Source organism: Biomphalaria glabrata, chromosome 15, assembly GCF_947242115.1.
Source record: "Biomphalaria glabrata chromosome 15, xgBioGlab47.1, whole genome shotgun sequence".
NCBI classification, from domain to species: Eukaryota; Metazoa; Mollusca; class Gastropoda; family Planorbidae; genus Biomphalaria; species Biomphalaria glabrata.
Window position 1 is genome coordinate 6,329,342 of NC_074725.1, and position 19,332 is coordinate 6,348,673.

General features: G+C 33.5%; 1 protein-coding gene across 1 annotated transcript; it reads right to left on the bottom strand.

The window, feature by feature from the left end:
- Window positions 1–374: 374 nt before the first annotated feature.
- On the bottom strand, window positions 375–19,065 carry LOC106055812 (intraflagellar transport protein 80 homolog). Its single transcript, XM_056012941.1, has 18 exons — window positions 18,918–19,065; window positions 17,277–17,502; window positions 16,904–17,083; window positions 15,969–16,078; window positions 13,276–13,365; window positions 12,119–12,256; window positions 11,321–11,445; window positions 10,777–10,950; window positions 10,370–10,444; window positions 9,573–9,736; window positions 8,243–8,307; window positions 6,439–6,574; window positions 5,265–5,412; window positions 4,953–5,124; window positions 3,767–3,856; window positions 2,483–2,655; window positions 1,612–1,735; window positions 375–1,091 (listed from the first exon to the last, which is right to left on the bottom strand). The coding sequence occupies exons 1-18, from the start codon at window positions 18,954–18,956 to the stop codon at window positions 978–980; spliced, it is 2,343 nt and encodes a 780-aa protein (XP_055868916.1). The 5' UTR covers window positions 18,957–19,065; the 3' UTR covers window positions 375–977.
- Window positions 19,066–19,332: the final 267 nt, after the last annotated feature.

Here is a 19,332-nt window from a genome sequence, read left to right on the forward strand (position 1 = left end):
TCAATAGACTATATTTTGTAATTTTCATGTGTCAAAGTAAAAAATTATCTGTGCAAAGTGTAGTTATAAAATCTAGATCCTTTCGATCTTCTCTCATGTAAACATGATAAACATGGCCTATATCCATAAAAAAAAAAAGGAATACTTTCATAGAGTTGGGCAACTTTTGTTTTTTTTGAGGGTCTTAAATTTGTTTTAGGGCTACTATACATACCTCACGGTTCCAGTTAGTACCCAAGGAACATTTATGCCAAGTCTTATCAAGATTGGTCAAACGGTTTTGATTTTTATTCGTAACATACATACATACATACACCTTACTTTCTACTTTATAGTATATAGAAGATGTACAGACAGAATTAGGACAAGCCATGTTATATTAAGTCATAAATTTATTTGAACATGTCCTGAAAATAAAAAATGTTGGCACAAGAGCCTTACAGCATGCACAGTTGTATAACAATAGAAGGCATTCTTGTTAATTCTCAAGATGAAAGAAGAGAGCAGTTACATAGACCAGTTGGGACAGGAGCCTACAGCTCCTGGCTGGTAGAAGAAAATGAGATACAAATGCAAAGTTCATATTTATATACATATATGAAAAAAATATACAGTTGGGCATTTAGGGTCTTAAGTTTGTTTTAGGATAAAAATTTAAGACATTACAACACAAAAAGCACAATAATAACTGAAATAATAAAAGCACTGTAAACATACAACAATTGTTTTAGATAATGATCTGAGATCCAACAAGAATGGATAGTAATGAAATGTGTTATGTTTGTAATTTAAATAAAAATGTATATTGAGAATTTTAATTGACATGGTACCAGTTTGTTTTAAACTTATCACAGATGATCTATGGACGCAGCCATAAAGATTGAAACAACACACTTGTGTCATGCAAATCAAAGTTAAATATCTAGACTACTAGATTAGTTCATTCAGAATTATTTCCAACAGCAGGACATAAGTCATTAAGATCTTGTGGTGGCACTGCGTGCGACGGCTGTCCCTGTTGTGGGTTTCTCTCTCTCTTTCTGATACTCTATTTCTATTTTCGTGTTAATTTTATCCCAGTCTATTTCAATCTGGAAAGTAAAAAAATATGTTCACATTTGCTTGTAAGTTATTTCCCTTGTCACGTCACAGACGGAAGTTTCCAGTTTTTTCCCTCACCACAGAAACACCACAAAAAAAAATACATAAGTAAAAAGTAAAGTTCCCCCTTTCAGACCTAGCAATCTATAGGGCAGATGATGATAAGGTCATCTATTTCTTTGGTCAATGGTTAACAAGCAGGGTGTCAAGTGGCCAGCACAACAACCAACCGTCTTTACTTTCCCCAACAAAGTCTGGTACCCATTAGAGTTGGGTGGACTCAAGGGTTGCCCTGAAAATCCAGAAACTCAAAATCCCAGTCTTCACTGAGATTCAAACCCAGGATTGGAAGCCAAGCACTTAACCATTCAACCAGCACGCCCCTTAGTGAGTTAAATGACTGATCACAAGTACTAACATACAAGATTTAAATACCCGTAGTGACTAAACAATACTTGGCACCACAAAACAATCCTTCCAAAGTACTGCTATTTAGACACTTTGACTCACCCCTTCTTTATACTGAAGAAATCTCTTGTTGGTTTCTGACTTATCAAATCTAGCTAGAAACTTCTGTCTGTAGCCTAGCACTGTGTCCACGTGAGTCTTATTCTTCACTGCCAGCTCAAGAGCTCTGAGAAGATGGAAAGTACAACACCATTTCATAGCAAGCAATAAAAGAACTTTAATTCAAAAGAGTTTAGATGAGTTGTTCTGTAGATTAAATTCTTAACTAATGTTGTCTGCTCACACAGACAAACTTTTCCCCTGTAATAGTACCGGTATTATAACGTTTCTTTGAATGACCACAACTAAAGGTAGTTTTATGTTTACCTTTATTACTAGAAATAAAGTCATCTTTAGTTGTGGTCCTAAAAGAAAATGATAAATACTTAACCTTTTTGATTTGATACTGTTCAACAAAGAAAAAGCTTGTATGCATAAAAAATAGAATCAGACATAATTCTTCATATGGTTTTTAAAAACAAAATTAACTACAAAAAGTTTTAAATAAAACATTAAATTCTCATAAATGAAGTAGCTTTTACAAGTAAAAAGTTTTAATATTTACACATGACAGGCAGACAGAAGTACAGCACAAACCCTAGTATCTTTTTTTTTTTCCAAAGGGGGACCACTTAAAAAAAAAAAACATCAATGGTTTACAAATTATCTTTCCTTTGAGGATTAATAGAAAGAGTCGATTCCGTTGTATAGCCCACTCAATTCTATCACAGTTTGAAACTATTATGATACCAGTAGATTGATATTCTCAGGTATCACATACAGAGCTCAATCAAGAATATAGCAAAATCAGGATTATAGCAAACAACTTGAAATAATTAGTAGCATACAACACTCATCCTAAAGCAATACCTACCTATCCCAATTGTACAACTGTACATTTAACATGATGGCTCTGAAAATTAGGCCTGCCTGCAGCAATATGGCTTCAGCATCTTGGTGATTGCCACAGAGTAAAGCCATTTCAGCATTTCTGGCTTCTTTCACAGGAATGTCTTTTATGTTGATGATAAACTGAACTTTATCTGCCTAGTAGTCAAACACAAAAATTTTAGTCTAGTGATTCTTCATTTTAGTCATGAATCCACTAAGTCTATTAAATAAAACTATAAACCATTTGGAAAATTAAGTTGAGAATCCATGATGCAGTGGGTTTTACTGGTGGTGCCCCCCCCCCAATAGAATGAATAAAATTTTATTTGTGCCCCCTGGTAGCCAGCTGGGAACATGGACAAAAGCAGTGTAGGCTCCTAAAGTGGGGTCCAGGAGGGTTTTGTTTAATTGTTGTTCTTTTTCAGAAATAGTGTTTTGTATATAATTTTCAGTGTTTCATATACTAAAAAAAACATTGTATCTGGAGATAGCATCAGAGTGGTTCCCCTTCCATCCAGCAAGGTGGTCAGAGAGAGCACTGAAAGATCCCCAGAGGGGTCGTTGAAGCGTTCTTCTGGATTCTGAGCTTTAAAAATTTTTTCCCTGGTATCACAAGAATTAAAAAGGGTTAGAAGGGGTCAATATTTAAGTTTTGTTTTGCAATCAGGTTGCTAAGTTCAACCTAGTAAAAAAAAAGGCACAGGTCAAATAAAGAAGGAGGCAGCACTGGCCAACAAGAGGGACATTCCAGGTATAGATAGAGCAACTAAGTCAATAATTAGCATTGTCGTCATAAGATCATCTTCATATTAAGTAAAACGTCTTGCTGTGGACCTTTTTTTTTTTGACACAAAATTTGTCAATATAAGGATGTACAAGAGCTGGAAGAGTTAGGGGAAAAGGGTTTAACAGTTATCTTCAAAAAATTATGAGTCAGCACAATTGCAGGCACTTGTAAAAATGTTATACATATTAAAAGATCCTAATTATAAGACTTGTTTTAACTGTTGTTTTTTTTTTTTTTTTTTTTTTTGTTTTTTTTTATGAGTGAAGTTTTGCTAAATTACTATTATTTAACTAACCACTAAGCAGCTAATTTAATACCATTTTGACCCTTCAAATAAAAACATCATCATGGCTATTTTCTCAAAAGAAACAAAAAAATTTTATAAAGCCAGAACATAAGAATAAATTGAAGACATGTAATTAGACAACAAATTGAAGCAGATTAAAATAGATTAATATGAAAATAAATCAAGATTCTAACCTCATGAATAGAAGCATAGGCTATTTCTGCTGTGTTCAAATCTTTGGCATAAGTTGCCATGGCAGCAAGGCAAGCCCATAAGTTATCTTCCTGTCAATCAAGTCAATGAAACAAGAGTTTAGAAATCTATTCAGAAACAAGCTCTTCTTGTGGGAAATGTCAAGTTAAAAAAAACATTCTGGTGCCACTAAACAAAACTCTAAGAAGTAACTAGATAGAATTTTATGGATGCCATCAAGTCATTACATTTTGAGATAATACAAAATGGCTACTTGAAGATTTTCAATCATAGGTTACATCCGATATTCTATTTATTTATGAATGCTTCTAAGATTTTTTGAATGTGTTTGTGTATATATAGGTTTAATGCACATCCTAATACCTAAAAATGTTGCACAGGTTTCTAATGCTATTGCATAGAAAATTTAATTAGCAAAGATTATTTTCCTTCCTAAAATTTGTTTGTATCCTAAAATAATTTCACTTGCAGACAATGTGCTTTTTTTAGGTGGCCTACTAATAAGGTACCGGTACAAGATAGAAAGTTACCGAACAATTTTTAAACTATCGTAAACAAGATCTCTGAATGAGATAAGAAACAAAGTAACTCTTCTTTAGTAAAAACCAGATGTGTATAGCTCTTCCTTTTTGTTTCTAAATTATTCTTAAACCAAAGTGACGCTAGAGCAATGTATAAGCTTAGTATAAAGTCTACCTAGGAAACTGAGTATTTTTTTAAACTTGTTTTTGTTATAAAGGTATTAAAAGCATATATTTTTAGAAAGTAGATACCAATATATTGTTATTTTACAGATATTTTTAAAAGTATTTTCTTATGTAATATGTGATTTTCTTAGGAGTTAAACATAACTTTCAAAAATTGCAAAGTAGTAGTGAAAGGGTTAATAAAAGAAGTACTTAATAATTATTTCCATACAGTTACAATGTCTAGAGAATGTAAATTATAGATATGGTGTATATTCTCTTTATGTAGTTAGGTAAACAATTCTAATACGGAATATAACGCATTAATAAGAAAAGAGTTAATCAATGATTTAATACATTGTACCTCGTTTGGAGTTAACAATAAATACCACACAGTGTGACACTAGGAGTTAATGCGTTAAGGTAGTTAGAAGTTTTGGGGAAAAGTTAAGGAGGCAAATACAGTGAGATAATCCATTACCTTGACGAACCTACACAGTCTGACTGCATCGTCCCATTTGTTGTTCATGACATAACTATGTAGTACAGAGGGGTAGGGAGTGATAGAGGTGGAGATAAGAGAACCTTCAGATCGCCTCAATATAAGATGGCTGCCCAAAAATCCAACCAGCTGAGGAGCTTTGCCAAAGGGACTGAACAGAGAGAGAACCAAACACAAATATATGACATTTATTTTGTAAAAATGTTTATCTAAAACTAAGAAAATGCAATTTAAAAAATCTATTTGAAAAAATTATGAAATAAAAATATTAATAAACATTGCAGTTTTTACCTAGAGTCTTTTTCATATAATGTTTTTGGCAACAAATCTTTATCAACATAGATAGCATTTGGATAGTACCAAACTAAGATTTTCCCATCAGTCATCGCTGCCAACATGTTACTCTCATCATTCCAGACGTGAGCCTGGATCATGGTAGCTACGAGGGATGAAATGAAATTTATTTTAAATATCTTATCATACATCTACAGTACACTCAAATTTCTTTTGGAGTTAATTTTCTAAAAGATACCCTCTCCTTGTCTGTACTCCTCATCATAGTAATCATATTTTACCACTGACTACAGCTCAATAGTGTACGCACTTTTCTTTGTACACACTTTTCTTTGTACACATGCACCTCATCATGGTAATCCTATCTTACCACTGACTACAGCTCAATAGTGTACACACTTTTCTTTGTACACATGCACCTCATCATGGTAATCCTATCTTACCACTGACTACAGCTCAATAGTGTACACACTTTTCTTTGTACACATGCACCTCATCATGGTAATCCTATCTTACCACAGACTACAGCTCAATAGTGTACACACTTTTCTTTGTACACATGCACCTCATCATGGTAATCCTATCTTACCACAGACTACAGCTCAATAGTGTACACACTTTTCTTTGTACACATGCACCTCATCATGGTAATCCTATCTTACCACAGACTACAGCTCAATAGTGTACACACTTTTCTTTGTACACATGCACCTCATCATGGTAATCCTATCTTACCACAGACTACAGCTCAATAGTGTACACACTTTTCTTTGTACACATGCACCTCATCATACCTTTTTTCTACACATCTGATCTTTCCAGTTGGACAGAAGTGTAAAAAAACTCTTCAGGTTGGGAGATTTATGACATTTAAGAACATGTAAAAGGGGACATTACAACTTTAAACACAGGCCACAAAATCCCTAATAAATGATGCAACTGATTAGCTCTATTCCCATTTTAAAAAGATATTCTCTTGCCTTAAAAGTGTTCATTTTTATTTTTGTTACTCAATAAATTATTTTGTAATTAAACCCAGGATGATGTGATACTCAAAAAGATATAAACAAATGAAAAAAAAAACAATTTTAAGCAACTTTTTTTACAAATGGAAACATTTAAAAGTCAAACTAGATCAGAAGATTTCACCAAAAATCTTAGAAGTATTTACCAAGTTTTATGATTTTTCTTTCTGCTCCAAAGACTCTGACTGAAGTTATAAATAGATCTCTATTTTTATCAACCAATGAAATTCTCCTCTCTGAAGTCACTCCACACTGATCTAAACCAATATCCATCACTTCAACCTTAAAGACACAAGAAATATTTTGAGTGTGTTATTGATCAAATATCAGAATTATTCATAACAATCATACAATAATTCCTTTACAGTGTCATAAGATCATTCTTAAAAAGGTTTTAACTGTCAAACTACATGGTACATTTATAATCACGAGTCTTTATCTGATACAATATGATTAATCTTTGTCTGATACAATAGGCATATTCTTCTCCTGTCTACTGCATTATGCGTACAACGACATCAACGATGGAGTATTTCTCCATACAAGATCCTCTGGAAAACTATTTAATGTATCAAGGCTGCAGGCAAAAACCAGGGTTAGGAAGATACTTATCAGGGAACTCCTGTATGCTGATGATGCAGCTATTGTGGTTGATTCTGATATTCAGCTTCAGACCCTGGTTGACAAACTATCTGCTGCTTGCCAGAATTTTGGTTTAAATATTAGTCAAAGCAAGACTAAGATACTAGTTCAGAACACAAATACTGCACCTCAAGTAAACATTAATGGCCAACCAAAAGAAATGGTTGATCACTTTTGCTATCTTGGCTCCATCATATCCAACAATGCTCTACTCCCTCTACTGGATAATGACATTAACAACAGGATAACCAAAGCAATGGGCATCATGTCACGGTTGCGGAAAAGAGTGTGGGATAACATATTGTTGACAAACAATACTAAAGCCTTAGTCTACCGGACCTGTGTGATGAGCACTTTGCTATAAGGAAGTGATGTCTTCCACCTCCAATGCCTAAGGCGGATCTTTAAAATAACATGGCAAGATAAAATAACCAATGAGGAAGTGCTACGAAGAGCAGGGTGCCAGGACATCCGCTCTGTTATTAGCAGCAGACGCCTTGGCTGGCTTGGGTACGTTCGTAGAAAGCCAGTAGGTCAACTTCCACAAGACATTCTGTATGGCGATCTAATGGAAGGCAGGAGAGCTGCTGGTCGCCCACTTTTACAGTATACGGATGTATGTAAACGCGACATGAAGCTCTTCAAAAATTGACAATAGCAGCTGGGAAAAAGTGGCTCTGGATAGATCTACATGGAGAGAGAGCATAAAGGAAGGGTCTCGGATTGCAGATGTCATACACAACAGAAGCAGAAAGAAGGGTGAAATTGCAACAGCACCTGGTAATTACATATACCCAACCTGCGACCGCAGCTGTGCATCAAGGATTGGCCTATTAAGTCACACTAGAAGTTGCAAAGGGAACAGCATCTCTCTAGACATAAAATGCCACAGCCAATAGCAATTAATGTTTGATACAATATGAATGAATCTTTGTCTGATACAATTTAAATGAATCTTTGATACAATATAAATGAATTTTTGTCCGATACAATATGAATAAATTTTTGTCTGATACAATATGAATGAATCTGTGTCTGATACAATATGAATGAATCTGTGTCTGATACAATATGAATGAATCTGTGTCTGATACAATATAACATGAATCTTTGTCTGATACAATATGAATGAATCTTTGACACAATATAAATGAATTTTTGATACAATATAAAATGAATCTTTGTCTGATACAATATGAATAAATCTTTGACACAATATGAAAGAATCTTTGATACAATATGAATGAATCTTTGTCTGATACAATTTTGTTTTGTTCTGGAGCATTTTATTTTGTTCTAGTATTTTACCTTATGTGAAATTGGTTTCCCATCTGCCATTGCTTTACCAGTCTGTGCATCAAATACGTAGATCACTAGAAGATGAAAAGATTAAACTAAGTTTCCTTCATAAAAGTTAGTAAGTTAAGTACCATCTATGGGTGTAAATGATGTAAAGTACCATCTATGGGTGTAAATGATGTAAAGTACCATCTATGGGTGTAAATGATGTAAAGTACCATCTATAGGGGTAAATGATGTAAAGTACCATCTATGGGGGTAAATGATGTAAAGTACCATCTATGGGGGTAAATGATGTAAAGTACCATCTATGGGGGTAAATGATGTAAAGTACCATCTATGGGGGTAAATGATGTAAAGTACCATCTATGGGGGTAAATGATGTAAAGTGCCATATATTGGGGTAAATGATGTAAAGTACCATCTATGGGGGTAAATGATGTAAAGTACCATCTATGGGGGTAAATAATGTAAAGTACCATCAATGGGGGTAAATGATGAAAAGTACTAACTATGGGGGTAAATGATGCAAAGTACCATCTATGGGGTAAATGATGAAAAGTACCATCTATGGGGGTAAATGATGTAAAGTACCATCTATGGGTGTAAATGATGTAAAGTACCATCTATGGGTGTAAATGATGTAAAGTACCATCTATGGGTGTAAATGATGTAAAGTACCATCTATGGGTGTAAATGATGTAAAGTACCATCTATGGGGTAAATGATGTAAAGTACCATCTATGGGGGTAAATGATGTAAAGTACCATCTGTGAGGGTAAATGATGTAAAGTAACATCTATGGGGGTAAATGATGTAAAGTACCATATATGAGGGTAAATGATGTAAAGTACCATCTATGGGGGTAAATGATGTAAAGTACCATCTATGGGGGTAAATGATGTTAAGATCAGCTGTTTCTGTGGTCCATGGTTAATGACCAACCGCCTTTACTTTTTCCCAACTAGTGACAGTTACCCATTAGAGCTGGGTGGACTCAGAGGCACCCTAAAATTTATTTCATAGCTCTATTCAAGCGGCAAGTGTTCCATTTCAACTTTCTTTGATCCATCACCCAAATAACTACTTGAATCCATTTATCATAACAATAAATTACACTACTATTATCACTCAGTGTAGACTTAAGATTCTTAAACTCTTCAACTAATAAACCGATTAAAAAAATATATTTTAAAAAGGTCCTTTACCAACCAAAAGATATAAACATTTATTTTCAAATTTTAGGTGGGAGATGTTTAATACTGACTTGCATAACTACATACAACAGTTTATATGTGATGATGGCCTATGACATGATACAGGTAAATTTAAAGTTTACCTTTTTCATCTGTCTTGTCTCTAATGGCTACAGTATCATTGCACAAAGCAATTGTCTGATGATTAAAGATTTCAGCTTTCATCCCCTGAAACCGTGGTGAACAAACCAACCGACCATCATACGAGTACACATAAACTCCACTTCCATCGACAAGAAGAAAATGTCTGAAAATCAGAACAGAATGAATTAAATTTCTTAGTCTTTTTTCTTTATTATAATACCTTAAATTTTATTCATTATTTAAAATTTTAGCAAAGTTTAAGTCTACTTATTATGATTGAAATTATTTTGGCAGCTTTTTAATTAGAATCCAATATAAAAAACAACAACTTTCAATTCAAAACAATCTTGTTGTGTCCAACAGAATATTTTAGGTTTCTGTTTAATAGTGTACATATTTGGGATTATCCTTCAGATTTAAAGATAATTATGTCCTAGCCCAAACCTCCACAGGATGGCGGCGGGCAGGATTGGAACCCAGAACCATTGAGAAAACAGTTGTAGAGTAAATCTTATTCTAAATACTAATCTATGTTAATAATAGTTGTTAACAAGTCATATTCTGTAGTTTTAAATGAATAAAATGAAATACTGTCAAATAAAAAAAAAATCTTAACCTCTTGTATGCATGAAAGCTTCTTAGAAATCAATCCAAGTCTTAGAAATCAATCCAAGTTAAAACATCCAAGTTAAAACAAACTCTTTAGGTTTTTACTCACTTAAAATGATTTAGAAACTGAAATTGCATTTTAAAGAATCAAAAATGTAAGGAAGAAAGGAAATAAACACAAAAATACTTTTCAGCTTGCTTGATGAGAGTTACACTTCCTTCCTTCAAATCAAAGATCATTGGTGTGTTCCAGTTCTTGGTGCTGGTGTAAAAAATGGTTAGAGTTAAACAAATGTTGCAGAAGAAACGATCAATTATAGATAGAAATCTAGAATCAAAGATGGTGATTAGATTTATTAAACTTTTCTATGTTATATTTTACATTTGGAGACATTTTTTTCCATTTGATTAAAAATTGAATATTTTTTTCAGTTATTCTGCTAATCTAAACTGTGGAGTAGGGTGCTTATATTAACCAACCATGGATAGTTCATTTTAGTATCCCCTCTACTGGCCTCTACCACAAATCCACTCAAAAAGTTGACAAATATTCCAACTTCACAATAAATCTTCATTTATTATACAAAGACTTACTTGTATATATAACACTGTGATGATGTGGCCACCACTAGATGACCATGACCTAAGGATAACTTAATCACTCGGTCCCTAAAGTCCAGTTTCTCTGTAGCATCGTTCATAACATTACGAACATTGATCTGTTTGCTAGCAGTCAGAGTAGCTTCAAAGTTTTTCCACTCAAGTCGGCTGAAAGAAAATGTTGGAAACAATTTATAAAACAATAAATGTGTTTTACTTTCTCAAATTTATTAATATTTAAATAGATTTAGACCAAAATATTGTTTGCTGGAATTTAGCTAATTAATTGTAAATTACTCTAGTAAAATTTCCATTTATTATTTTCGAATTTAATATTTTGGAAAGCTGAAAAAAAAAAAAAAAATAGAATAATAACAGCAGATTATAGTTACAATTGGATTCTACTTTGATGTGATTTAAAATAATTTTTCTTTTTAGAAAACTGGACAATACAAAAAATGTTGAAAAATGTGATCACATTTTATTAATCGTCTTGAAGTCAATGGAAAGAAATCAAAACTCAAAGTGTAATACTCACATTTCAATAACATTGGCAAAGATGACTTGACCATTTCCACAAGCTCCAGCAATCTGTGTTCCATCACTTGACCAAGCTATATTAAATATACTGCCTGTATTTGGTTTCTCCAAAGCATAGGACCACTGATATAGATAGGAAAGGTATTTGAACTTTTTCGTTATAAGTGAAACATACACATTTAGAAGTTAGTATTTCAAACTGATTTAATTGGTCAAGCATCTAGAGAAGGTTACATGCTAAGAATACTATCTAATAATTACTTTTTACTGTCAACACACTTTTACGTTTTTCTCGTTTTTCATTTTTGTGCAGTTTTTTTTTAATCGGAAGGTCTCCTCACATCTAATGTTTTTACCAATATTGTAGGTCAAATTTCAACAGTAGCTGAACTTTTTTCCTCTACCATGAAATGTAAGTAACTAAAATAAGTTTCCAGTAAGATCAATGCCAATTTTTGCTTCATAGCCCATACAATCTGCTGCTCATTAAATGAAATAAGAAGTGTAAAAATAAAAGAATCCCTAACACTAATTAGCCTCAAATTTAATTTTAATTATCTATTAATGTTTTTTTTATTGTCCACTAGCTGATGATTCTCTGTCTACATTACAAGTTTTCTTATGTCAATTTATAGATGAACTAGGAAAAGTAAAGTACAAAGTTGACTCTATGATGTACCATACATTTGCAAATCAAATTCTCTAATGTGTTATAATAATGTGTAATAGTTCTATAGTTAAAACCTAAATACAATCTAAATGTTGGTACTATTGTAGAAATAGGCTGAAGACTTACCCCACTTCTATCACACAATCTTAAAGTGTTAAAAGAGCCAATAGCAAACATTTCTCCATCTGGCGTCCATGAAACTGAAGTGATTGGATACTCATGACTGCTGCTACAATACAACTGTCTGCCATAAGTGTCCCAAACCTGTTCACAAGTATTGACATTATCATTGGGTTTTAAGCTCATAATGAAATGAAGTGAAATGAAATGAAGTGAAGTGAAATGAAGTGAAATTAAATGAAATGAAGTGAAATGAAATGAAGTGAAATTAAATGAAATGAAGTGACATTAAGTGAAATGAATTGAAATTAAATGAAATTAAATGAAATGCAATGAAATGAAGTGACATTAAATGAAACGAAGTGAAATTAAATGAAATGAAGTGAAATTAAATAAAATGAAATTAAATTAAATGAAGTGAAATGCAATGAAATTAAGTGAAATTAAATGGAATGATTTGAAATTAAATGAAATGAAGTGAAATTAAATGAAATGAAGTGAAATTAAATGAAATGAAGTGACATTAAGTGAAATGAATTGAAATTAAATGAAATGCAATGAAACGAAGTGAAATGAAATGAAATGAAGTGAAATTAAATAAAATGAAATTAAATGAAGTGAAATGCAATGAAATTAAGTGAAATTAAATGGAATGATTTGAAATGCAATGAAATGAAGTGAAATGCAATGAAATGAAGTTAATGAAATGAAGTGAAATGAAGTGAAATTAAATGAAATGAAGTGAAATTAAATAAAATGAAATTAAATTAAATGAAGTGAAATGCAATGAAATTAAGTGAAATTAAATGGAATGATGTGAAATGCAATGAAATGAAGTGAAATGCAATGAAATGAAGTTAATGAAATGAAATGAAGTGAAATTAAATGAAATGAAGTGAAATTAAATTAAATTAAGTGAAATTAAATGAAATGAAATTAAATGAAATGAAGTGAAATTAAATGAAATGAAGTGAAATTAAATGAGATGAAGTGAAATGCAATGAAATTAAGTGAAGTTAAATGGAATGAAGTGAAATTAAATGAAATGATGTGAAATGAAATGAAATGAAGTGAAATTAAGTGAAAGTGAAATGAAGTGAAATTAAATGAAATTAAGTGAAAGTGAAATGAAGTGAAATTAAATGAAGTGAAATGAATTGTACCTTATAACGTTTGTCTTCTGCTCCAGATAGAATCAAATTGTTCACAGCATTCCAATCAACACATAAAATAATTCCTTCATGAGCTTTCCACTACACAGGGACAAAAAGAGATTTTTTTTCCCCAGTCAGAACAAACGAGTTTAATTTTGAATATAAACAAGGGAGATAACTTGCAAGTTTTAAAATGATGCAAATTTTTAATGGAGAGTGTTTAAAAATATTTAATATGAAATGTTGTGGGTACTTTAAATGTGAATATTGAGATTAGAGACAAGATTAGCATAACGATTGGACCCCATGATGACCTGCTAACAATTGTCAAAAAAATGAAAGCTAAGACTCTATGGCCATATTACTAGGTCCTTAGGACTCACAAAATCCTTCTTTCAGTGCCAGGATAAAAAGAAGAAAAGGCAGACGAGAATGCAATAGGAAAATAATATAAAACAATGGATGGGCCTGCCATTGAAAGAGATTTGATCTAAAGCAAAAGACAGAGAGGAAAGGAGAAAGATGGTCAACAGATCTTGTGAGGTCCCCCAACAGTCCAACAGACTAAGGGATAGGTGAAGGTGTTGAGACAATACATCTTTAAAAATAATTTGTCTTATGGTGTGATGTTGCTACACATCATTGATTCTGAAAGGTAAAAGTTCTTTACTCTATTTTTCTTATGAGGGATGAGGATGTGTGTGCTTTTCAAAATGCTATTCCGACTGAGATATACAAATATTTTGTAATAATATTAGTCAGAATATTTCATTACATTTATTTAATTACTGGCTAACATGCAATATTGTTACGATGTAGTTCTAATTTTGAATATTATTAATTTTTTTATAGAATTCTCAATTTTTTTAGTTTTAATATGAACTTATTAACATATTTTTGCCTATTTATTTTTAAACACTAAAAAAAAGCTACACTGTAATAAAAAAAAAAATCTTAGTTTTTTTCTTACTAAATCATTATAGATGTCAAGGCCTACTTCCACTAATATCTGTATGTGTCATGCTAAATGTACCCAAGTCCTGGATAATACCATAATGACACGTACAATGATACTCCATTTTTAAAAGGAGTCTTTGTAGCGGCCATGTTCAAGGACCCAATAGCAGATATTATTATTGGAAATGTTGATCAGGCTAAAGCATTTTTATATGGGAATGCTGTTACTAGGGCAATGGCGAAAGCAGAAGACAATAGGGTCAAATCGGAAGATAATGACAGGATTGGTTTAAGTAAATGGATGGAATTGGACAGTGATTTTAGAGAGGATCAAAGAAATGATAGTTCGTTAGTTAGATTATGGGAAAAAGCGAAAGCAGGAACGGTCGAAGATAAGAAAAAGGGATTGGTATCATTTATAGTGGAAGAAGGTCTACTTTACAAAGAATTTGAGAGAAAAGATACCCCTGGGGTAATAGAACGACAACTTGTAATCCCTACGAATAGACGTGAACTAATATTAGAAATAGCACACTCTACACCTTTAGCGGGACATATGTCTATAAATAGAACCAGGTATCGGGTATATTCGCATTTCTTTTGGCCTGGGGTAGATAAAGATATAAAAACATACATTAAATGTTGTGACCTTTGTCAAAGAGGTAGACACCCAGGAAAAGCTGGAAAGGTAGAACTAGGGCGCATGAATATTATTTCCACTCCATTTGCTAAAGTTGCTATTGATATCATAGGGCCACTCCAAATGACAGATCGGAAGAATAGATTCATTTTAACGTTGGTTGATTTGGCAACAAGATGGCCGGAAGCTGTACCACTACCTAATACAACAACACCAGTAGTAATAGAAGCTCTAAGTGCTATTTTTACTAGAATAGGATTCCCGGAACAGATACTCTCTGATAATGGATCTCAATTCAGATCCGAATTATACAAAGAAATATGTCAGTTTTTTAAAATAAAGATTGTTAAATCAACACCATTTCACGCCATGTCAAATGGGGGCGTAGAACGCTTTAACGGGACTTTGAAGTGCATGCTGAGAAAGACGGCCGAAGCAGAACCTAAGAATTGGGATAGAGTTATAAATGCACTTCTGTTTGCGTACAGAGAGGTACCAAATGAGTCTACTAACATTTCCCCTTATGAAATGTTGTATGGAAGGAAAGTCAGGGGGCCTATGTCAATTCTAAAGGATCTTTTTACTAATCAACAGGTAGAACCAGAAATAAAGAATGTGTTTGACTATTTATTAGACCTAAAAAGTAGGCTGGCTGTGGCTTGTCAAATAGCTCAGAATAATAGCTCAAAACGTAAGGAAAATTATAAAAGGTATTATGATAGAAATAGCAAAGAAAAAGATATTCAAACAGGTGATTCTGTCCTTTTACTGAAACCACAGAGACAGAATAAGTTAGCCTTGCACTGGGAGGGGCCTTATAAAGTAGAAAAAAGAATTAACAAGTTTAATGTAAAAATAAAGAAAGGCAATCGAGTAAAAATTCTTCATGTTAACAGATTAGTAAAATATCACGAAAAAAACACACTGCCTTATCATGAGTTACATTGTTCAACAAAACATCTCACCAAACATAAACAACCCAAAACAATAACAGTTTTGAAATCAACCACCTGAATTGCCCTCCTTCTCCTCTACAGTAAACAGGAGACCCAGGCTGACCAGAACTCAGTCCTGACAATAGATAATGTAGGTCAAACAAATTTACCAATTGTGGTTTTGCATTTGCCTGAAGTGGTTTGATCACAAGTTGTCTCCCATTGGTGAAAAGAATTTGATCAGAGTCAGGGCCCCAAGCAACGCTGTACACCGGGATACCTGAGAAACAGAAGACAATAGAGAAGTGAGAGAGTGGGATACCTGAGAAACAGAAGACAATAGAGAAGTGAGAGAGTGGGATACCTGAGAAACAGAAGACAATAGAGAAGTGAGAGAGTGGGATACCTGAGAAACAGAAGACAATAGAGAAGTGAGAGAGTGGGATACCTGAGAAACAGAAGACAATAGAGAAGTGAGAGAGTGGGATACCTGAGAAACAGAAGACAATAGAGAAGTGAGAGAGTGGGATACCTGAGAAACAGAAGACAATAGAGAAGTGAGAGAGTGGGATACCTGAGAAACAGAAGACAACAGAGAAGTGAGAGAGTGGGATACCTGAGAAACAGAAGACAATAGAGAAGTGAGAGAGTGGGATACCTGAGAAACAGAAGACAATAGAGAAGTGAGAGAGTGGGATACCTGAGAAACAGAAGACAATAGAGAAGTGAGAGAGTGGGATACCTGAGAAACAGAAGACAATAGAGAAGTGAGAGAGTGGGATACCTGAGAAACAGAAGACAATAGAGAAGTGAGAGAGTGGGATACCTGAGAAACAGAAGACAATAGAGAAGTGAGAGAGTGGGATACCTGAGAAACAGAAGACAATAGAGAAGTGAGAGAGTGGGATACCTGAGAAACAGAAGACAATAGAGAAGTGAGAGAGTGGGATACCTGAGAAACAGAAGACAATAGAGAAGTGAGAGAGTGGGATACCTGAGAAACAGAAGACAATAGAGAAGTGAGAGAAACAAATTATTGTGTTTAAGTTGTTCAAGAGAAAGCATTGATTTGACAGAAACAAAAAATGCTGTATAGATGACTTACTGTTCTGTGTGAGGGTGGATCGAAGCATGCCACTGCGGGACCAGATTTTAATCTGCCCATCTTCACCACCAGTAACCAGCGCCGTTCCATCATAGCTCCACCGACCACACAAAACAGCTCCCTTGTGGGCCTCAACACTCTTCTCCACTCGACCTGTGCGGCTTATTAAAATAAATTTACCTGTTACAAAAAAAAAAGGAAAAAAAAAATAAGTTTGTAGTTCTAAATAGCAGGCTTGAAATACATCAATACAAAATTTAATATTAAAGATTTATCCTTTTCGTAATTCTGTATTACAAGATTTACTAAAACAAAGACTACAAATACAAAATTTTAAACATGTTTTAAGGTTGTCCAGAGTAAGTCTTTATACCATCTGTTGAAGTCAAAGCAAACACATCAGATCCTGTCTTTTTGGCTCCAGCTGCTTGAGCAGACTTGGGAAACCAGTGCATGCTAGTTGGATAGCACTCTTTTGGCAACTCTAAGAGTGTAGATGTTTCGTTGTTTGTTAGGTTCCATTTTAAAATTAGATGGTCATCAGCACAAGAGTACACTTCATCGGGAGTCGTCCACCCAACGCAGCTCACAAGCTCCGAATGTAAGATTTAGTTAAGGATGTTGGTACACAAAAATAAATGAATACTGTCTGAATTGTTGTATTCTATAGATTTATGACATTTCTAGAGACAATATTATTATGTCCTAACAGCCCGCAGGGTGGGTTAAAAAAAACTAGTGAAATAATAAGAAAAGAAGCACAAAACATTGTTTTTAATGTACATCTAGCTAGTTTAAGTGAAATTTTGTTATAATCATTTTTTGATTGAAAGCACTTCTTTACATGCTACTTTAGTCCAGCATGCTAAAGCAGCTAAACAGATATATATCATTTATATCTGATATATCTTGGCAATGGCATTTTATGTCTCAAGAGACTAGATCTAGTTCCCTTTGCAATTTCTCATGTGACTTAAGTTGACTAAAGAGCCAAGAGGCAACCCTTGATACACAGCAGCGGTCACAGGTTGGGCATCTGACCATCAGACTGAAGCACTTTCACCTTCTTTCTACTTCTTGCCGTGTACACCATATTTGATATAGATCTATGACTACCACTCGACTAAAAGGTTTAATGTTTCCTAAAATTAATTAAAGGAATTCAATGTAAAGACGATTTAATCATCATCATGAGGGAACAAAACCCGAACTATTGGCCCGAATAGCAGTCTACAGCAGCCCTTTCTAAACTTAAAATAATATGGAAAGACAAGGGCTTAGCCCTCGGCACCAAAATCAGACTGATGCGCTCCCTAGTCATGGCCACATTTTTATATGCTTGAGAGTCTTGGACGTTGAATGCAGAGCTAGTGAGAATGATCCTAGCAATGGAATTGAGATGCTACAGAAGGATCCTAGGCATCATATTCAAAGACCGCATCACAAACCAAGAAATCAGAGAAAAGGTTAATGCAGCAATAGGAGCCCATGACGACCTGCTAACTATTGTAAAAAGACGAAAGCTTAAAACCTATGGCCACATTACAAGATCTACGGGCTCGCAAAGACCTTCCTTCAGAAAACAGTGCCAGGAAAAGAAGAAGAGGCAGACAGAAAAAGCGATGGGAGGACAACATTAAAGAATGGGCAGGCCTGCCATTGAGAGAGGTTCTAAACAAGGCAAAAAAAAAAGGGAGGAATGGAGAAAAACGGTCGACAAGTCTTGCCTGGTGCCCCAACGGTCCAACAGACTAAGGGATAGGTAAAGGTAAAGGTAAAAAAAAATATTATTAAAGGAATTCAATGTAAGGACGATTTAATCATCATCATCATTGACATCATCAGATCATTATGAATCATAATTTATCATTCAACGAATTCAAGTTCAAGGAATGTGAAATGTGTCGACTGGTCTTAAAGAAGTTTCAAGTTAAGAACTTAAGTAAGTAACCAGTAATTAATCTTTTTTTAAAAAAAAAACAAGAATAGATCTAGTCCTATACTCAAAAAGGATATGTTTTGGTTCTTTCTGTAGTGATGTCTTGAGACGCATTTTTTTTTTAAATAGTAGATCAATACAGAGTATTTTAACTAAACATAACGTTAGTTACTTAGGTAAACAATTTAACTTGGTCCAACTTTGTAAATTTGGGTATTTCAATAGTGAGCATGCGCGAGATTTTTTTAAAACCACAATTATGATTACGAGCTAATGTATAAAGACACATTGATATTTAATACATTTTATCTAGATCTAGACTATATACATTGTTTTCTATGTTGAAAATGTACAATTTGTGTTTATTAACTTTATTAATGCACATATTTTATCGTTCAATTATTCATATTTTGAAACATTTTTTTTTATATTCATTATCTTTTTTTTTTCGTAACTTTAATAGCTACTTATTTTTTAAAAACTTTGTTTA